Source organism: Pyrus communis, chromosome 7 (genome assembly GCF_963583255.1).
Source record: "Pyrus communis chromosome 7, drPyrComm1.1, whole genome shotgun sequence".
In the NCBI taxonomy this organism is placed as follows: Eukaryota; Viridiplantae; Streptophyta; class Magnoliopsida; order Rosales; family Rosaceae; genus Pyrus; species Pyrus communis.
Window position 1 is genome coordinate 3,787,881 of NC_084809.1, and position 22,690 is coordinate 3,810,570.

Genomic DNA, 22,690 nt, shown 5'->3' on the forward strand with positions numbered 1-22,690 from the left:
ATGATCATATTGATGGTCTATAAAGAGATTAGCAATTTGTTTTGGCTTTTTGGCCAAAATGATCATTGAGATTGACATAACTTCTTAATTTGGTCCTTGATTTTTAAAATCAATAGAAGTGATCATTGAGTTTGTCTACCATCAATCATTTTGGTTATTTCGTGAAAAATCTTCATTGAGTAAGAATAAAATGACAAAACAATCCTCAAATTTTTGTTGAATCATTTTGTCCCATTATTTGTTAAGTTGAGAGTATTTTGTCAGTTTGGTCATTATTTAACAAAAACTCTTACAAAAGAACAAAAATGATTGGTGTGGACAAACTCAACGACTACTTCTATCGATTTCAAGTCTTAAAAACCAAAGCAATGAATTTTACCAATCTCATAGACCATTTTAACTAAAAAAACTCATTTGTTTTTCATCAAAGCGTCGGCCTTGCCGGCCTTGCTATTACATGCAACAAACACCGGGCACCAAATAAATATTACAGTTTGAGAAAGAAACAATAGAAATGGCGCATTATCTTGACAAACACCGCACGCCAAACTCTAATTTTTATTCAAAAAAATCGGTTTAGTAGTAAGGAGAAATTCCTCACTTTTCCACTTCAAGTTTTATGTTCAATTTCTCAATTGTATGAAAAGAAAAATAGATGATTTAAGAGAGGTGATTTTTACACGTTTTTTTTTTATCTTCGTGCATACTCATATTTATTTTTAGCCACTAAATTACTGTGATTTTCAATTTTTTTTTTGTTTTCATTTTAGTGGTACGAAACTTTTAGTTAAGAACAATTACTTATGCCGTTAAGGTTTCAAATTTAGTTTCCCTCACATATAAAAATAAAGAAACTGATTATTACAAAAAAAAAAAAAAAAAAAAAAATCAAAACAAATGTCAAGTCAAGCATTAAATTTGATTAGTTAAATTTAAAAGGTTGACAAATTGGATTGATACCGTACGTCTTGTCGTAAATTTTAATTTGAATCAAACAAAATTACACGACTCGTTTCAGATGTTTAAAAACATCAAATTACCGTTGAACACATTATCCCCAACATTTTCCCCCAAATTCCAAACCCTAATTCTCACAAACTAGCGCAGACACCTCCATTGCCCCCAATCCGCACCCTTTCGCACTCTCCCGGCGCTGTTAGCAGTGTCAGTGTGAGGCGTTTGAAGTAATTTAGCTCCAATTTCAGTTTGCCAGTGCATGAATTAGGGGCTTGAATGTTCGCCGCGGATGGCGATTTAGTTCCTGAAGCTTTTGTTCTCTGAGGAGTTGTGAGAGTCTAGGTTGTATACGGAAGAATGCAGGGCTCGTCGCAGTGCTCTGCGGCGGCTCAGCCGGAGGCGATATTGCAATGGCTTCAGAAGGAAATGGGGTACCGGCCTTTGGGTCCGTACAGTGCTGCTTCTAGCAAATCGCAATTGCCCTCAATCGACTCGATGAGGAAGATTTGCCGTGGGAACATGATACCCATTTGGAATTTCTTGATTACCCGCGTGAAGTCGGAGAGCACTGTGAAGAATATTCGGAGGAATATAACGGTTCACGGTGGTGGCGGTGGCGGGGATGGTGGCGCATTGGTAAAATCGGGGAAGGAGGAGGGTACCAGGAGTAAAGGAGGTAGGAGAAAGGAGAAGCTTGGGGAGGGTACGAGTGCGGTGGAGACTAGAGAGGCCGCGCTGCAAGAGAGGGACTTGGCGGCAAAGGAGGTGGAGAAGTTGAGGAACATTGTGAAGAGGCAGAGGAAGGATTTGAAGGCCAGAATGTTGGAGGTTTCAAGGGCCGAGGCCGAACGGAAGAGGATGCTTGATGAACGCTCTAAAAAAAGGTTTGCACTTTTCTGAAAGATTGGCAGTATCCTGTGTACATGATTTGGTTCAGACTTCAGTTGAAAACTTGTCTTGTAAAATCTGTTGTGATATGTGATTATCATCATATACAAGATTGATATGAGCTACGTAGATTATTTAGGGAGGAAATGCTATGCTATTCCTCTTTGCAAGGTTTATTTGAGAATGATCTTATTATTTGAAAAATTGTGTTAGTTCAATGATCCACGCAACAAAAAGATAACACCTTTTTTTGGAAGGCCGTGTAAATGCAAATGATATTCACAGTATAGTATTTCAATTTTCTAGTTATTCAATGTGGATTGTGGGCTATGTTGTTATATCCTTGATCTTAATGCAGGCATAAGCAAGTAATGTTGGAGGCTTATTATCAACAGTGTGATGAAGCGGAAAAGATATTTGCAGAGTATCATAAACGTCTTCGTTATTATGTTAATCAAGCAAGAGATGCTCAAAGGTCTGGTGTTGATTCATCTCTTGAATTGGTTAACAGTTTTGGTTCAAATAGTGAAAAGGAAGCTGTTTATTCAACTCTTAAGGGCAGTAAAGTGGCAGAAGATGTACTTCTTATTGAAACCACTAAGGAAAGAAATATCCGAAATGCCTGTGAATCTCTTGCAGCACATATGATAGAAAAAATTCAATGTTCTTTTCCCGCATATGAAGGAAGTGGTATTCATTTGAATCCTCAGTTAGAAGCAGCCAGGTTAGGCTTTAATTTTGATGGGGAATTACCCGATGAGGTTAGAGCTGCAATTGTGAATGGGCTGAAGAATCCTCCTCAATTGCTTCAGGCAATTACTTCATACACATCACGGTTGAAATCTCTAATTTCCCGAGAGATAGAGAAAATTGATGTTAGAGCTGATGCAGAAACTTTGAGGTAAATACTTCCTTGTTAGTTCTGTTGGAGATTTGGAGTTTATTCAATTTTCTCTTTGCCTTAGCTTCTACAGACAAGGCTGTTCAACTACAATATACCTTCTTTGTTTTTTCCTTGAAGAGTAACTGAGCCAAAGATTGTTGATAATATGGTCTCCCCCTCCCTGCCCAATCCCCTCGTACTGTTAATACTTGCAGCTGCTTGATTTAAATAATAATAGCATACCTTTTTCAAATTCGATCATTTCGGTGTCCGAATTCTCATTCATTCTTCATATGCTTGAGTATTGTTTCATAACTTCCTTAATCAGGTACAAGTATGAGAACAACCGAGTTATGGATGTTTCTTCTCCTGATGTGAGTTCACCATTACACTATCAACTATATGGTAATGGAAAGATAGGAGCGGATGCACCTTCTAGAGGAACTCAACTTCTTGAAAGACAGGTTATATTCGTTACTAGATGGTGGCTTTTCATTAATATTTAATTATGTTTTCATCTATTCACTTCTATCATCCATCATATCATTCTCATTTCCACTACAAGGATACATTGTTCCTACTCTTTCTTTAAATGATTTATCCCCAAAGTATAATAGTTGTTCTAAACCCTAATTCCATAAACGACCATACTGTTTAAATGAAATAATTGCTCGGTTCCATTTTACCCGTACATTTTCTGCTTTTGTTTTGTTGCAAGAGTTTAACTTGTTATTTGGAATATATTGTTCACAGAAAGCACATGTTCAGCAATTTTTGGCTACTGAAGATGCACTGAACAAAGCTGCAGAAGCTAGGGATCTATGTCAAAAACTTATAAAACGCTTGCATAGCAATAGTGATGTAATTTCTTCAGGAACATCACAAAATGTGGGCAGTCTTAGGCAACTTGAGGTAAATCTTCCTTGCATATTAAAAGTATTAACTACCAATAGTTTGGGTGGAAATAGCACCATGGGCGACAGGTTTGATTAGTTTCAGTCTTTTGATCCTTTTCATAGTTTTGTACTGTATACTAGGTTACTTTTAGCCTGCACTGTGTTATCATCTGGTTTTTTACAGTCTTCCATTTTCTTCGTGTAGCTGGAGGTTTGGGCCAAGGAAAGAGAAGTTGCTGGCTTGAGGGCTAGCTTGAATACACTGATGTCTGAAATACAGCGCTTAAATAAATTATGTGCGGAAAGGAAAGAAGCTGAAGATTCTCTGAAAAAGAAGTGGAAGAAGATTGAAGAATTTGATTACCGCAGATCAGAACTTGAAATCATATATACCTCATTACTAAAAGTTAACATGGTAAGGATCTCAGCTTCAATAGTGCTTATAAATTTTCTAGTCACTTCATATACTGGCATTGTATAAGCCATGTCTGGTCATTCCATGGAGTATCGGCTCTTTTTCTTTAAGTTCCGGGCAAAAGTTCATATATATAATATAAAATTCAAGACAAATTTTTCTAGCAGCCCAACGAGTAGATGGACTCTTTTTTTTATTAAATGAAATCCACTGTCTCCTCTTTAGATGCCCAAAGACCCTATTTATGGTTATATCTGGGGTTAACTCACCAGGAGACTTCAATTTCCCTGGAACTTATGCAAATGATATCACCAATTGCATGGTTTTCATTTGTTATGCGTATCATATGGTAGAATATTTCAATAGAGGCAGCCAGGATAATGCTTATCTATCTCTTTGTCTTCTGTTGGGAATATTTTCTAATGTTATTTTTGTCTTGGTACTTGGTAGGATGCTGCTGCCTTCTGGAATCAGCAGCCATTAGCCGCACGGGAGTATGCATCAAGCACTATTATTCCTGCATGCACAATAGTCATGGATCTTTCAAATAGTGCAAAAGATCTTATTGAAAGAGAAGTTTCTGCTTTTGACCAAAGTCCTGATAATAGCCTCTACATGCTTCCAGCAACTCTACAGGTTTGTTGAGTAAATTTGTGGCTTTATCATTATTAAAGAATTGTTATTCCTGTAAGTAACACTCTTTACTTTTAAGTTGGCGATTGATTGGTATAATGCTAGAAAGTAAAAATTGATGAATCTGTTTCTTATATCCCTTATGAGGTTGTCATAATTAGCGACTAATCATAATCTGTATATAATCCCTGTACGATTTTAAAATTCAGGACTTATATATTGTGTGTAAGATGTTGATTATCATGAAGTTTTTCTGACTGTTCTTTTGCTAGAAAATACTATCTGTCTTTTCTTGTTCACCTTCTATAATCTGTGTATGTCACGATGTAAACCATTAATTACTTTGTATCAGGCACTGTTGGAGTCCATGGGTACAAATGGCTCTACTGGACCTGAAGCTGTTGCTGCTGCAGAAAAAAATGCTGCTATATTAACTGCAAAAGCAGGAGCTAGGGATCCATCAGCAATACCATCCATATGTCGCATATCTGCTGCCCTTCAGTATCCTGATGGTGAGTCTTCATTCATCTGCTATGACACTATAGGAATGCCTAAGATTGGAAGGCATTGCCTCCATTATAGGCTTGATTTTGGAAGAAATACATCCTCCCCACTTGTCCCAGGCTTGGCAACAGAAGATCCATTTTGCCTTCTTTTTTGAGTTGTGTGTGTAATGGTTTGTCAATTGCACTTAAGAAGAAAAACAAAATGCATCAGTTTTTTCAATAAATTGGTAAAGCTCACTGCAAAGTTAGATTTCATGCTGGTGAGTATGGAGGTGCTGTTACATGACAGCCTGCAAGGATCTTGTTTTGAATAATTGTAAGCCCCAGTACGCAGTGGGACATTGTGCATAAGTGACCTCGTGCTCCCTAAGCTTGTTACTTGTACCAATAGTAATATAAAGATAATCAGTTTGGATTTTAAATTTGCTCCTTAAGCTTAAAGATGCTTAGCCTGAGTTTAATGAATGCTACCATATGCATGTTCTGATGTGTTATTTTGTTCTATTTCATTATTTGTGTGCCTGCTTAATGGGTGCTTTCAGTTCGAACTAACATTTACTGGATAACACGTTTGGAGGGTTCAGACGCTGCCCTAGCATCAATCCTAGAGTCCCTGGAATTCTGTTTGAAACTTCGTGGTTCTGAAGCTAGTGTGTTGGAGGACTTGGCAAAGGCAATCAATTTGGTCCATACACGACAGGATCTTGTTGAAAGTGGTCATGTGTTGTTGAACCATGCCTATAGAGCTCAACAAGAATATGAAAGGTAAAACTTCACATGGCCATATTTTACAGGAAACTAGACTGTTATCCTCCAAAACCCGAAGGTTTCAGTAAGTGGACCTCGGTGAAATAATATAAACTTGAATTCCATTGTGAGCATTGTGAGATGAGGGAAAGTGCCAGAAACTGCTTTCTTATTTCATTTGAGATTCACATGGTTTGTTGCGCTAGATGTTCTGAATTTTTTTCATCCAGATTCTAAATACATTACAGTTTGCTCTTTGTTCTAATCTGTTGTCAAAACTCAGAATGTATAGCTCTGGTGTTACGTTAAATTCATTCTAAATGTTAAACCATTCAAATATGTGATGGTTATTAATTAGCATTTTAGGATCTTTGACTATGTTTTAGATTAACATGCACTTAATTTGTATCTACTACTCTGCAGGACAACGAGCAATTGTTTAAATGTGGCTGCTGAGCAAGAGAAAATTGTCATGGAGAAATGGTTGCCTGAACTTAAGGCTGCAATTTTGAGTGCTCAGAAGTGCTTGGAAGATTGCAACTATGTTAGGGGATTGGTGAGTGACCACCATACGCGGAGTTAGCCTGCATTTTTTAATTCTATAGTAGTTGTATAGACAGTCCATTTTTCTACGTTAGCAGTACAAATTCTTTTGTTGTCTTGTTTTTCCCCTCTTTAATTGTCTGAACTGCAATACGTTCCTGCAGCTTGATGAATGGTGGGAGCAACCAGCAGCAACTGTTGTTGACTGGGTCCTAGTCGATGGATTAGACGTTGCTGCCTGGCATAATCATGTGAAGCAGCTCCTTGCATTTTATGATCAGGAGCACTTGTGAATATTAATCGAGTACTCAGCGAACAAGATTTTCTCGGGATCTCCCTGGTCTTCCTGGATCAAGTTTGCCACTTATACAAAGCCCTGGTCTCATTCATTCTAGCATTACTAAAAACAGCTACAAAGGCCTGGTTGAAACGGCTCAAGCTTGACTTCCTGCTTGGAAGGTGATTCGTCATCTCTTGCTGGTCGGGCCAGTCTTGTTCAGTCTTCCACCTCCATTATCCCAGTATATGGTATGCAGACAGGGTTTAGGGTTTAGAGTTTAGGTATGCAGACAGGGTCGGGCCAAGTTTGCCTTCCGAAGTCTCTTGGTGGGCTTGGCTTGAAAAACATGAGAGTTATGAACATCTCTTCTTGCTAAGAACTCTTGGAGATTGATGGAGGGGATAATGGTCTCTGGGCAAAAGTTTTCAGTGGCAAGTACATTGACCATTGGGTCAGTTACTCAATGATAAGACCACTTTAGGCTCTTCTTGCACTTGGAAAGGTGTTCTTGAATGGACTAAACTTTTGTATGAAGGGCTACTCTGGCGAATTTGGAAATGGTAATACGGTAAAATTTTGGACTGACAGATGGGCTAAATCATGGTAGCTGCCTGCTCTCCGACGATATGCTTAAGGCTACCGTAGTTGATTTTTGTTACAATAATGGTTGGGATATTGGTAAACACTACTTGTTTTACCAAAGGAGGTTGTTGAACATATTCTTAGCATTCTAGTTGGTTTTGGTACTTTGGAGGATAAGTGTAGCTGGAGTGGAACACAAATGATGTTAATATGTTGGCCATTAATTCTAGTGGTTTTCCTAGTATGTGAAAAATCTCATTTGGAATCTTCATATTCCTTCGAAAGTTTAGAGTTTCTTATGGTTGCTCACTCTTGATAAGCTCCTAACTAATGATCAACGGCTGAAGGGGTTACGATTGATAACCCTAAGTGTTAAAGATGTACATGTGGCTTTAAATTAGCGCCTCATGCTGTTAAAGATTGTCATAAGGCAAGAGAGGTTTGGCTGAGGTTGAGGATGTATAATCAACTAAATTGATTTTCATGATTGTCTTCATTTTAGTCTCACCACCAATTCACTCATATTGGGAGGTTTAGAGTGGAGGTTAGGTTTTTTGTTGCTTGTTGGTTTATTTGGTATTGGTGAAATAAATTTTTTTTTTAGCAGGATTTTGCAATGTTTGATGAGCCTCCAATTGATATTTGTGCATATCTTCGTGGATGGTTGAAGCCCAATACTCACAAGATTGATAAATGTTGTATGATTGAATCTTTGCTCCACTGAGAAGCTCTTTATCCAAATTGATTTAAGTTCAACATTGATGGTTGTAAGAAGGAAAATAATAATTCTTTGCATAACCAACCGACAACAGACAAGGGATATGTTGATGTTGATGGTTGTAACCTCTCTTCTCTTTTTTTCTTCTCCCCTTCTGTTTAAACGCTCATGATTTTATCTTTGTAAAGAGAGGAAAATGATTTTATCTTTGTAAAGAGAGAAGAAAAAAGTAAAGAGAGAGAACAAAAAAAATCAAGGAAGGGAGGGGAGAGAAAGAGGGAGGAGAGAGAATATCGTCCTTATAACTTGGGGACCAAGATTGTCTCCCTTCTTACTTTCCATCACCTTCCCTCCCCTCCTACCCTCTTACTTTTCAGCCATTGATTTCATGTGAAGTTAATTTAATGCTCCAGATTTTGCCACCTCACCAACAGCTTCAAAGCATCTTTAAAACCCAATTTCCTGACTTCTTTTTGCTACCTTTCCAGTGATAAATTTTTCATTATGACCGGAACACAGGTGGTATGCCATGTGTTTTTATATACATGATGAGAAATTTTATTTTTTAAGTTATTTACTTTTTAATACACATTTCCCACCATTTATATAGCGCATCTTCCACTTTTCCTAAACTTAAATCCCGCCAATTCGATTTTTGGGTCAAAATCGCAATAAGTTTGATCTTCTTACCTTTTGCAACTCTATCCTTATGCCATTTTACACCGCTGCATCTTCATTGGGTCTTCCCAGGTCCAATTATGTAATTTTCTTTGCTTGTTTTTGCACCTTTTCGCTATTGGATTTGCATTTTCATTTTTATGACATGTTGGGGTCCTCTTTTTCCGATTGAATGTGTCCCATTATTTGTTCTTCTAGAGTAATTGAGAACAATTTTGAAGTATGCTAGTTGATTAAAGCCCGCAACCTCCGTAAAAAAACAAACTTGGAAATATTGATTCTTTTCTCTACCATACCTTTTTCTATATTGCATATACGATTGAGAATGATTGATTATGAAGAAGCAAATAATATCAACAATGATGACTCGAACGAATTCGATTGTACACCGAGGTGTGGTATGGAGTTTGATTCACAAGAAGCAGCCTATAATTTATATAATGCCTACGGACGAGAAGTGGGATTTAGTATTAGAAAAGAGCGTCACTACAAGAATAAGAAACTAATGAAGTCACTTCAAGAATTTTTGCTTGTAGTAAGGAGGGTTTTCGGCTCCAAGATAAGCGGGATTACAAGACAAAGCAGCCAAGGGCAGAGACACGGACAGGTTGTCATGCTCAAGGGTTAATAAGTTGAATAGATCTAATGGAAGGTTTTTTGTGCATGAATTTGAGGAACAACACAATCATGCTCTTCAGAAACCAGAGTGAGCACATATGCTACCATCTCAGCGAAAAATATAAAACTCTCAGGCTGCTGAGTTAGACTTGGCAGAGGAATCTGGTATCCCACTTCGTTCGTCTTATGAGTTGATGGCTAAGCATATTGGAGGAAGGGAATCTCTTGGTTATACAAAGGTTGATCAGAAGAACTATCTTCTGTCTAAATGGCAAAGAAAAATGGTGTATGGTGAAGCAGGAAGCTTGTTGAGATATTTTCAAAGTAAGACAGTTGAAAATCCTTCATTTTTTATGCCGTACGGATACTGAAGAGCAAATAACCAATATATTCTGGGCGGATGCTAAAATGGAAAGTGACTGGTCATTTTGGAGATGTTGTTTCATTTGACACTACCTATAAAACTAATCGAGCAGGTCGTCCGTTTGCCGTGTTTGCTGGCTTGAATCATCATCGAGGACGTGCACATATGCTTGTGAAACATAATGTGCAAGGGAAAGCATTAGAGTGGTTGAAAGGAATAAAGAAGTTGAGAAAAAAATGGGCTAAGGCATATGTAAAGATGGCATGGTCTGCAGGAATGACAACTACGGGAATTAGTGAGAGCTTCAATGCTAGGTTAAAAGAGTATTTACAATCTGACTATAATGTGGTACAATTTTTCATGCATTTTGAGAAAGTACTTGATGATTAGAGGTGTAAGGAGTACCAAGCTGAATATAACTTGTGTTATAAGAATGCACAAGTGAAACTTGCAGCTCTGATGGTCAAACAAGCAGGTGATACTTACACGATATAATGTGGTACAATTTTCATGCATTTTGAGAGAGTACTTGAAGTTGAATATAACTTGTGTTATAAGAATGCACAAGTGAAAGTTGCAGCTATGATGGTCAAACAAGCAGGTGATACTTACACGATATAATGTCATACAAAATTTCATGCATTTTGAGAGAGTACTTGATGATCAGAGGTGTAAGGAGTACCAAGCTGAATATAACTTGTGTTATAAGAATGCACAAGTGAAAGTTGGAGCTATGATGGTCAAACAAACAGGTGATACTTACACGAAAGCAATATTTGAGGATTTTCAAGAACAATACGGGGAAGTTCCAGCTATAATGGATTAATGATGTTCCCAACTTGAACAATGCCACTGTTGTCCAAGCAAAAGGATTAAAGAAGAGAGAGACTTGTCGGGGAAGAAGACGACTTAAGAGTTGTTTGGGAAAAGCTATAGCCAAAAGGAAGCCTTCATCTAACTCCCATTCATCAAAGGTAAAGTTTTTAATTTTCTAAAAATTATAATAGCAGTAAACTAAGTCATATGGTTTACTTATCTATATTGTGACATCCTAAAGGAAACTTGTATTCCAAAGGAGACCGTTGCAGTGGGAAGTTATATTGCTTCTCCTCCACCTTTTTTTTGTGCTTCCGTGATGGCTGAACCAAGGGGACCTTTTCCAGTGGTGCATACTTTGAATTCGGTGAGTGGCAATTTTCATAGTCACAGGGACATGACATGCTTAATTCCATGCCATGGATGACATATGAAGAGCCTCAGTATAGTACATTTCAAGAGCTACTCCAAACAAATCCCACTGGTTATTCCTTTGCACACCAAGATTTTCAAGCATTTAATGGTCAAGTAAAGCTTTCAGATATATTTCATATATTTGTATTGTTTTTGTTATGTTCATGGTATAATTTTATTTGTATCCTTAAAAAACTATTGTAGGCTTTGAATTTGAATGTAAGCGGTGACCACTGGAGATGAAGAGACGAAGCCAACTTATTGTTATTGCAGAAGCAGCTATGCCATACATAGAGATTGCAAAAAGCCAACTTATAGTTATTTTGGACATTCTTGAGTCTGCATTACCAAAGGCTTAATTGAAAATTTTGCTTCTATTGTAAAGTACAAGAGGTTGTAGGCAAAGTTATTGAGTTATATAGTTTTGGATCCTGTTGGTTTCTGCAAAACAAATTTTGCGTGTGTAATTTTGAATCTACAGATTGTGTGCTTATTAATTTTGAATATGCAGAAAAGTTCTGCTTGTAATGGAAGCATGTATTGGCATGAAATCTCATTTTCCAACCAAGGCACTCTTACTTTTGTTTTAGCATCAAAACATGATATAAAACAAAGCAATGTAAAATGCTTATTAGAAACAAAAGCATCTTAAAAGAAGATAGGAGGGGGGCATGAAAGGTAGCAGAAAAAGCCTGGAAAATTGGGCTTTAAAGATGCTTTGGAGCTGTTGGTGAGGTGACAGAATCTTGAGCTCTAAATTAACTTGTCATGAAATCAATGGCTGAAAAAGTAGGAGGGAATGGAAGGAGATGGAAAGTATGAGGTGGGACAGTCTTGGTCCCCAAGTTATAAGGACGGTATTCTCTCTCTTCCTTCTTTCTCTCCCCTCCCTTCCCTCCTCTCCCAGATTTTTTTTCTTCTCTCTCTACCTTCTTCTTCTCTTTCTTTACAAAGATAAAATCTTGAGCATTTAAACAGGAGAGAAGAGAAAAAAAAAAGAGGATAGCTTACAACCATCAACATCAACATAAAGAGAGAGAAGAAAAAAAATTTGGGAGGAGGGAACATTGTCCTTATAACTTGGTCCCTTGTACCGTTTGGTACGTGGGATGAGACGAAACGCAATGGGATGGGATGCACTCGTCCCACGTTTGGTGGGCCAATTTGCCTGGGATGCGCTATCCCGTGGAACGGCTTTTAGTCAATTTTTTGTGCCACCCTCCCCCCTGGAACGACTTGTTCCAGCTGATGGAACACAAAATTATAACTTTTTGGACAAAAATTCCCCTCATCTTTTTCATCAATTTCACTTTGAAAATTAAATAAAATTAATCAAAATTCCAGAGATCTCTCCATTTCTGCACAATTAGCATAAAATATTCATTAAAAATCGAAATTTACCTTAACAGATCAACTCAAAAATTGAGTTCTCTTGTTTTTTCCGGAAATCAAGCTTCTTTGATCTCACTTCAAATTTTTTGGGAAACTAAGTGGTAAAAACCCAACAAAAAGTAATTTTCTCTGTGTTTGATTTCCATATTCAAAGAAGAAAAACAGCAAAACGAAGAAAACCCAGATTGGATAAAGGGTTCCTGAGAAAGCCAAAGAGAGGAAATTTTTTGGGGAAATAAATAGGAAGAATAGAAGGGTACCAGGGAAAGCCGGTGAAAGGACGTGGCCGACACAGTCGCTTGAGGGATGGGACAGCGAGGATTAGGCGGAAGATGTGAGGGATGACGTTGAACTCGTAGGAGGTGGCTTAGGTAAGGTCGAACTTGTCGGAGTGGATGGGTACAATTGTCATTTAATTTTTCGTTCCATTCCGGCCTGAGCGTACACCAAACGTAGTATGGAGCATCCGTTCCGTTCCATTTCATTTTGTCCCATTTTATCCCGTTTCATCCTGTCTGCGTACCAAATGGTACCTTATTGAATGAAAGGAAAGGATTCTGCTTGGCTTAATACCACTTCAGTCCAATTGTCTACTTGTTCTGGAAATTGATAACTCCATGTGATGAAAAAACATCTCATGTTTATTGTAAGGATGAAAAGTGATGCTTTACACTATTACATTTAAAGTGATTAGAAATTCCGTGAAAATTTACAATATCTCATTGCATTGATGAACAGATATGGAGAAACAAAATTTTATACTTTCATCTACTACATTGATGCTTAGGCGCACCGAAAGTCACCCAAAACCCTAAAATTCTCCTCATGAATTATGTGTCTAATATTTTTCAGAGTTGTTATCAACACTTGCAAACAGTGTTTTATGCATGTCGGTCTGGAAGTTATCTATGAAATTATTTTAAAATGTTAATAACAATTATTTTTTCTTATTCTCGGTAGGCGGCTACCTCCCTACAATCTCAAAATATTTTAAATTCACTCATGTACAATGAGAAAGTGCCATATGACAGGTTTGACACAATTTCCTCACTCCCCAACACGGCAGCCCTAAACTCGCCCGTGATGAGAAGACATGACATGTCTTTTGCGAATGACAGGGAATTGGACAAAACCATCCCTTCTTTGTTTCAATAATTGTTATGAATTATTGTATACCGATGAACATGTAAATAGATAAGATAGCTACTCATTTTCACCATAAAAGGAAAACATTTCATCACAAGATTGCGGTGGGGACAGAGAGGGTTGTGGTTGTGGTTGTCGTAGATAAACCTAGGTTTCGTCACAAAGCAGGAAATTGAATTAAGAACAAAACAAACAGATTGCGGGTAGCAAAAGATAAATTTTTTAATGTGTCGGGAATACTGTTTGGTACATCGAGTGTAAAATACAATTGGTTAGAAATTTGTTAAAAAAAAAAAAAAAAGAAATTTCCAACTATTTATATCATATGGTGTATCAAACCGTGTTCCCGATATCAATGAGATTTGGATGTTCATGCATACAAATAAAGCCCCTTATTAATGTCACATTATTATGTCTTGCTAAGATCTTTATTTATTCCCTACAAGTACCATATGAGAAATGCTAAAGAGACTCTCTATGAACTATCTATTTGTCACTTCATGTTTTTAACACAATGTTTTATAATGTTAGCACTAAAATTGACTGCAAATTGTAAGGTGACAGAGAGTCTATAAAGAGTGCCACTTTAAGAGAGTCTCCTTAACATTTCTCATACCATATTCTGACACCATGAAAAGTAGCCATTTTTTATTTTAAGTTTTAGTTTTCACACGTATTTATGTTTTGCGAGACAACCACAAATAAATCTTTCTGTATGTACAACTTTTATCAAGTTTAAGAGTTATAATTAAAATATTCCCAGTTGTGTATATTTATATGTTTTTAGTCAGTATAGTTGGAGCTAATCATTTGTGTGTACGTGATAGATATCCTCGGTTACACAGCATAATCTCACAAGAATGTCATGGCCAATAAAGTAGGCTCCTATGCATCATTTGTTTCTGTGTGAAGAGACAACACGAATAAATACATGCAGCAACCTATTGTTGCAGATGGTTTACAGCTTCAGACTCATGAAATTTGTAGCCACTCTACATATCTCGTACATCAAGTATGTCGAACTTAGTACATCAAGTGTCATAATGCAAATAATTAAAATACAAGATTTCAAATCTTTTTTATTTCAAGTTTCTCACCTAACCGGGACCCAATTATTCTCTTTGGGACTTTTACAGCAACAAAGAAACAACCTCAATCTACTTGCCCACCATCCCATACCTTTTTTTTCTTGTCTGTTTTGGTGGTAGGGAATGAAACTTATCTACGTTCACTTCTTCTGGTTTGCATTTGACTGGTTTTTCCATTAGTGTAAAAACGAAGCTTGATGGACTGATGCAGTGCATGGGAAACAAATATATTTAAGGTTTAGTGACTTCTCATCTCTTAAAATCTTTGTGACCTTTTCTTTTAATTGAATTGCCTAGTAACTATCCTACTCTTAAATATTTAGTATACCAATGTTTGTAATTTCCCTATTAATTTAAAAGGCTCCATATGTATCCTTAAAGATTTAGTATACCAATGTTCGTAATTTCCCTATTAATTTAAAAGGCTCTATATGTATCCTTAAAGTAGTGAAATTAGTGAATTAAAGTTAATCTAAGAAGAGAGTGAGTTTTCTCCTTAAAATCAAGTGTGAGAATTGGTCGTGTCAAGTGAATCCACAATTAGCGACGTGAGTGAATATGTTGCTCCTGGTCGAGTGATTCCCAGGTTCTATTCTTGTAGAGACGTGAGTGATTCCGTCCCCCTTGGTTGAGCGATTCCCAGGTTACTATTCCTTGTCTTTTCGAGACCCTTGGTCTTTTCTGCATCAAGTGGCATAAGATAGAGATGACAATTCAAACCATTAAACCCGATAACCGTGGATAACTGTCCGAATGTAGTTGATTTGGGTATGAAAATTTGGGTATATTATGGATATGGGGAAAAAACGTGAACATTAATCGGTTATGGTTTTGGATATGGTTATAAGGGTCCCCAATCTGTATTCGTTCCCAAATCCGAACCGATTGAATAATATATAATATATAGTATAATAGTTTATGTAATATATATATATATATATATATATATATTGTATTTGAGTGAAGCTATACCATCATTACCATATTCATTATTCGCCGCATAATATATTTAGTATAGGGAAGTGTTATTGACACTCAAAAAATCTTATTCTACACTCCTCACAAGTGTATTTTTCTTTCTAAATATAGAAAGTTTGGAGTGTAGAATGAGAAATTTAGAGTGCCAATAACAATTCCCTTAGTATATAATATAATAGTATTTCGCTAAAAAAATATAATAGCATTCAACGAACCTTATACTATATTCCTTATGCATCAAATGCTATACTATAATCATTATGCATCAAACATAATGTTTATGGGAGATATCAACAGACCACATCATTAATGTTTTATTCAATGCTCTTATTTTTGTACTCTACAAAATTCATTTATTGTTATGTTTTATTTATTTATTATCAGAGGTGGCTATTGAATAACAAAATTAGTATTCACTAAATTATTGTGCGCCAATTGGATGAATATAATTTTTTGTTTTTGACGAAGATGGATATAACCGTTAACTGATAAGAAATTCGTTACCCAGTGGGTATGATTATGGATAATCCCTGATGGTTATTTTGTGGTTATGGATATGGTTAATTATCGTGGTTATGGGGATGGATATAGGATTTCCGTCCCCAAACCGAACCGTTGCCATCCTTAGCATCAGAGCAGGTTTTCCGTTGTGGAGTTAAATGGAAAAAAAAAATCGTGTTGTTGATTCTATACTTCTTCAAATTTCAGTTCTCTTTGTCCGAGTCACCCAAAAGGTTACCTATAATTGGAAAGGTTTGCGAATCCACTTTCCAATAGAACAGACAGTGCCTCAATCAAAATTTTTCGCAGCAATTTGCTAGCAAATAGTGAAAGGTGTACGTTTTGTGCAAAATCTGCAAGGCGCGGTTTCTTTTTCAACGAAGAGATATACCAACCTTTTGTTTCAATGAATAATAATCAAGTATATGAAAACCACTCTAGTATGATATTTATGGGGGAATATCTGTTTTATTCACAAAGAATTGATTGGAATTTGCCTCCACTATATGAAGAGTATTCGGAGGATGGTGTTTTGATGATTCATATCCAAACAGGTGCTAACATTGAAGTGAATGGTGAAGAACATGCTTTGATAGATATTTCCAGCTTGGAAAGTTCAGAATACGAAGGATTTGGACTTTTTCAAGATGAGAAGATTGATAGTCCAATGTTAAGTTCATCAATAAGCTACGGGCATGTAAAATTGTGGTCACGGCCAAGTGATGAAGGAGCTGTTCAAATTTGCTTTTTAATTCTCTAGCACATTGTGAAAGATCAAGTTTTGGGGACAGTACAACCGATGGCATATCGTTGGGAAGGTCGAAAACCTAAGTTCAAATCAAGATTAAAAAGATACAAACTCGAGGATGAGTTTTTTCGAGAAGAGTAGAATGATGCAGTGCATGGGGAACAAATATATTTAAGGCTTTAGTGATTTCTCATCTCTCAAAAACTTTGTGATCTTCTCTTTTGATTTAATTGCCTAGTAACTATCCTACTCTTAAATATTTAGTATACCAAAGCTTTGTAATTTTCCTATTTAAAGGGCTCCAAATGTATCTTTAAGGTAGTCAATTAGTGAATTAAAATTAATCCAAGAAGAGAGAGAGTTTTCTCATTCCTTAAAATCAAGTGTGAGACTTGGTCGTGTCGAGAAGAAGAAAATGATGCAGTGCATGGAGAACAAACACATTTAAGGCTTTCGTGGCTTCTCATCTCCCAAAACTTTTGTCACCTTCTTTTTTATGAGTTGCCTAGTAACTATCCTAATATTAAATATTTACTGTACCAATGCTTTGTAATCTCCCTATTTAAATGGCTCCAAATGTATCTTTAAGGTAGTCAATTTTAGTGAATTAAAACTAATCCAAGAAGAGAGTGAGTTTTCTCCTTTCTTAAAATTAAGTGTGAGACTTGGTCGTGTCGAGTGAATCCACGATTAGCGACGTGAGTGATTCTATTGCCCCTAGTCGAGTGATTCTGAGGTTCTATACCCGTAGAGACGTCGAGCGAATCCATTGCCGCTGGTTGAGTGATTCCTAGGTTACTACCCTTGTCTTGTCGAGACCCTTGGTCTTTTCTATGTCAAGTGGCATTAGAGCAGGTTTTTCGCTGCAGTTAAAGATCATGGCTATGATTATCAATCCGTTTCAAGATCACATCGTTAAAGAGATTAGTTTTGTCGATTGGAATTCTCCATCAATTTATGACAAATATGATGACCACGACGAGTGTACCGTTGATGTGGCTCATCAAGGAGTTTATCTGTTGCTAGGAGATGAAGGCTTTGTGGATTGGGGTTATCCACATAATATGAGTACAATGGCTGAAACATTTTACATGTAGCTTCATAAAGAGGAACTAAGGTGTACTTGCTTTGGACTAACATGGAAGTGGAGTTCAAAGGAATATTTTGTGTGACAGAACAACTTGACAGCTCTGGATTTGCTTTTGCTATTGTGGCTGTTTGTGGAAAAAAATTGAAAGGTATCCAAAAGATCGAGTAAAAAAAATTAAAGGAAACTCGAGACGAGTTTTTGTTGGAGAAGAGGAAAATGATGCAGTGCATGAAGAACAAATATATTTAAGGTTTTCGTGGCTTCTCATCTTCCAAAACCTTTGTGACCTTCTCTTTTAATTGAATTGCCTAGTAACTATCTTACTCTTAAATATTTAGTATATCAATGCTTTGTAATTTCCCTATTTAATGGGCTCCATATGTATCCTTAAAGTAGTGAAATTGGGGTTGTTTGTTTGACCTCCTTAGCTAGGATTGGACTAGTTAAGACTAATAACTCACATTTGGCATGACTATGGACTAAGTTAAATGGGACTAGCCCTGACTCGCATGGACTACCGGTCTTGTTAAGTCGTCCTAATTAAAAGCATGGGATTGCTAAGAACCTCAATACGCTGCTTCCCTCGCCGTCTCCTTCGAGTGAATTGGTGGGAGCGAACCGTTGTTCGTCAAAGCTATTGATCCGCCAATGAGCTTCCAGAACAAGTCTCCTCTCTCTCTCTCTCTCTCTCTCTCTCTCGGATCGATATGGGAATTGGGGGATGAACTTGGTAATTAGAGCTGCTCATGAACTTGGTTAATTTGCCTTAAAAATTGATAATTATTTCTCTTGAATTGAAGAAGAACCATCTGGCTGTTCCGTTTTTCCATGTTGATGTTGTGCCCATTGGATGCAGTCAAGAAATTCTGATATTTCGAAGCTCATGCTGAAGCTCTGCCATGGTAGCTTGACAACTATGTCCTATTTCTGATGGGTGAGTGGGTCGGCGCACGGAAGGGTTGAAAAAGCACTGCCCAGATGAAGATTGAAGACAATGGAACAAATTGTCAAATTTCGGTTTTGTCAAGAGGATAAAACGGTGGTGTTCTACTGGATTTGATCTTTTATTATTTATTTTTTTAATTAGTTTTTAGTTTTTCTTTTGTAAAGCAAGTTTGGATTAAAAATGAAAAAAAAAAAAAAAACGATTTGAGTCATAAAATAGTTTAGTCCGACACTGTACCAAACACTTCATTATTCTTATCCTACTTAGTTCAAGCCAAGCCAATCCAGCTTAGTCCTTAAGGCTAGTCCAATCCGAAATAGTTCATGGCAACAAATGCATCTTTAGTGAATTAAAGTTAATCTAAGAAGAGAGTGAGTTTTCTTCTCCTTAAAATCAAGTGTGAAACTTGGTCATGTCGAGTGAATCTACGATTAGCCACATGAGTGAATCAGTTGCCCCTGGTCGAGTGATTCACATGTTCTATCTTCGTAGAAACGTGAGTGATTTCATCCCCTTTGATTGAATGATTCACATGTTACTATCCCTTATCTTTCCGAGACCCTCGATCTTTTATGCATAATGGACCCCAGGTTGTAATTCCAAAATCGGCAAATTGGTCCAAAATCGTCATTCCAATTTGCCTGTCAATCACAATTAATTTGTTGTGCAAATTTTGTCGTGTACGTGTAAAATAGCCAACAAGTGTCCTTTTTATATCTAAAAAAATTGTATAATCCTACAGAGAATATTTATATTAGGCCTCGGCAATTGATATAAAAGGCACAACCTGTATGAACACATTCTTAGAGTCAATAATATCAGAGATTCTTAGGGGAAATAGATAGGTTGTAAAACAATGTCTTGGTTTCTTACAGTTATCTTTCTGGTAACTACTCTCACATTTCATACTCCTTCAGAGGCTAGCTATGAGGAGATCCAGCCTTCTGCAGTAATTGTTGGCACTGTCTACTGTGACACATGTTTTCAAGAGGATTTCTCAAATACCAGCCATTTCATTTCAGGTAAATTCATCTCAAATTTTCAACAAGTTCTTCATCAATTTTATTTTTCTATTGTAACCCGTTCAATACTTTCCATACATCCTTCTCTTCCTCTATACACTCATGTTTATATTTTAATCGTTAAATTTGAATAAATCTAAATGACTGAAAACCTAAATGGAGAAAATGTACAAATGGAGAAAATGTAAAATCTAAACGACTGAAAACCTTTATACAGGTTTTTCCTACGAGTCAACCATACAACTACGAAAAAATAATTATCACAAATCAACTGCAAAAAAAATCTCGCCTAAACTAACTCCTTGACGGTAGGATTCTGCTTTCAATCACGATTTCTTTCCAAAAGACAACAAAACGTTGGAAGATATGTCATCATAACTTGTCATTTTATTGTCAGTCAACAAAACTTCCTGACATGATATGGATGCATTATCCATCAATAATCTTGTGCGGGTTTTTGTGCAGGGGCTTCTATTGGTGTGGAATGCAAAGATGGGACTTCAACAAAACCAAGTTTCAACGCACAAGTGAAAACAAACAGCCATGGACAATTCAAAGTCCATCTGCCCTTCTCAGTGAGCAAAGATGTCAAGAAAATTGAAGGATGCTCCGTGAAACTAATCCGCAGCAGTGAACCCTACTGTGCTGTGGCTTCATCGGCCACCTCATCTTCCCTACACCTCAAGGCAAGAAAGCAAGGGACCCACATATTCTCTGCTGGTTTCTTCACCTTCAAGCCTCTCAAGCAACCCAGCTTGTGCAACCAGAAACCCAACATTCAGAATTCCAAGAAATTAAATTCCCAGAAGTTCTCAGAGATGGCATTCCCATCCTCCTCTCAGGTGGACCCCAAAATGCCTGATCCCTCTCTCAACCAATCTGATCTCCTAGGTCTCCCAGGTCTCCCTGGACTCCCTGGACTCCCAGGTCTCCCAGGTCTCCCAGGTCTCCCAGGACTCCCAGGTCTCCCAGGCCTCCCAGGCCTCCCAGGACTTCCAGGGCTACCCCTTGCTGCTGAAAAAACTTCATCCAAGTCCTCCAACTCCAAATCTTCAAAGAATGGGCAACTAGGTGATAATAAAGAAGTAGCCCATCCAGATTCTCCACCAGCGGGTTCAGCACCATGATTCCCAACCTGCCACCTATCCAGGTTTCTGCAGGGTTCCTATCCTATTGGGCGTAACCCGTTTAAGTATAATAAGCCCATTTAGGTCTTCTGATTTGTGGTTTCCTGAACTTCTATGTATTTAGGTCTCTTCCTTCTCTTTTGAGAATTATGTGAAATATTGAATGTTTAAGTTTTATCTTCTTTTCCCATTTCTCTCTACTTCTCCCTCTTTCTTCTCTAACGAGAATGTGTCGTTCATAAACAACTTCGAGTACGGTAATATAATACGATTCAATTACTAGTTAAATACCATGATTATATTGTTGAAACTCAAAATTTCAGGATAAGAGAGCCGCATGGATTCATAGATAAAAATATACATATACATACATATATATAATATTATATATATCAATTATTATTGAATCTTACCCAAGGATGAAAAAGGGTACGGGTATTCTTTGGGGGGAGAGGAAAAACTGAAGTGGGTCGGCCATGCTTTTATTATGTGGGCCACTTAGAGAAAACCTGCAAAAAATGAACCGTTTCATCAGAAGGAGGCAAATAGTTATATGGAACGACGACGTCCCTGAATTAGGTCATTTTCTTCGAGTGCGACGACCCGTATCACATACCTTTTCTATTTCGATCGAGTTTGATCGACTTCAACTTCTGTTTCGACAGAGTAGCAGGGTAATGATTTCAGGAAAAAAAATTTAGGGTTAGGGTTTTGGAGAATAATTTTGTGACTAGGGTTTAGGGTTTTGGATTGTTTTCACAAAAGCATTCTCCACTGGTGAAATAAATCACCATAATAATAGTAGTAGGCTATGATTTTAACTTAATCACTACCCAATTGTAAAATTTTATGCTTATTTCCGCAAATACTATTAACAATTTAACATGGAGTTTTAATTTTTTATGAAATTTTTGTAGTTGGTTGGGTTTGTATGATGAATATTAGTGTTCTGAGACACTTGTTAGTCCAACTTCAAGCAAATTTGCAATCGGCAAGTCCATTCTCTCTAGCTGCGACCTCTTCCTTGCAAAGGAAGGAATCTTAACGGAGTCTTCAACATTTCCCCAAAAGCTATGAATAAACACTTTAATGAGGACGGTCCAATTAAGCCCACTAACTTTGACCTTATTGTTTTCGGAACGAGCCTTCCTGGATCAGTGACAGCCGCCGCAGCTTCTACTGCCGGAAAAATTGTTCTTCACGTACCTTGACACTAACCACTTTTATGGTGACCACTGCGCCTTTCTTCCCATTGATGATTTGATTGTCTTCCTAAATTCTCATGCTTCCTAACCCTCTGCCATTACTACCACCAATTTCACCTCTACAAGTACAAGCCATGATGATTGCATTGCCTTACCCCTCACCTGCCAGTTGTTGTACGCCGATACAAAGACCATTACATATGCCCCTCAAGTCCTTGCACATCATAATATAAGCAAAACTCGGTCAAATAATATAAACTTGAACTCCATTTTGAGCATTGTGAGATAAGGGAATGTGCCAGAAACTATTATGTTAAATTCATTCTACATGTTAAACCATTCAAATATGTGATGTTTATTAATTAATAAGCATTTTAGGAATATCTCTGGCTATGTTTTTAGATTAACATGCACTTAGCAAGAGAAAATTGTCATGGAGAAACGGTTGCCCAAACTTAAGGCTGCAATTTGGAGTGCTTGGAAGATTGTAACTATGTTAGGGGATTGGT

The 22,690-nt window shown here is 37.1% G+C and overlaps 2 protein-coding genes across 2 annotated transcripts; both read left to right on the forward strand.

Annotated features, from left to right (window-relative positions):
- The first annotated feature begins 1,031 nt into the window (after positions 1–1,031).
- Positions 1,032–7,572, forward strand: LOC137738875 (AUGMIN subunit 5-like). Its single transcript, XM_068478345.1, has 10 exons — positions 1,032–1,841; positions 2,204–2,746; positions 3,057–3,192; positions 3,482–3,640; positions 3,830–4,039; positions 4,490–4,675; positions 5,025–5,184; positions 5,748–5,943; positions 6,349–6,481; positions 6,633–7,572. The coding sequence occupies exons 1-10, from the start codon at positions 1,315–1,317 to the stop codon at positions 6,759–6,761; spliced, it is 2,379 nt and encodes a 792-aa protein (XP_068334446.1). The 5' UTR covers positions 1,032–1,314; the 3' UTR covers positions 6,762–7,572.
- Positions 7,573–19,618: 12,046 nt separating this feature from the next.
- Positions 19,619–21,166, forward strand: LOC137738878 (uncharacterized). The gene is made up of 2 exons (XM_068478348.1): positions 19,619–19,849; positions 20,315–21,166. Exons 1-2 carry the CDS (start codon positions 19,684–19,686, stop codon positions 20,974–20,976), a joined length of 828 nt encoding a protein of 275 aa, XP_068334449.1. The 5' UTR covers positions 19,619–19,683; the 3' UTR covers positions 20,977–21,166.
- Positions 21,167–22,690: the final 1,524 nt, after the last annotated feature.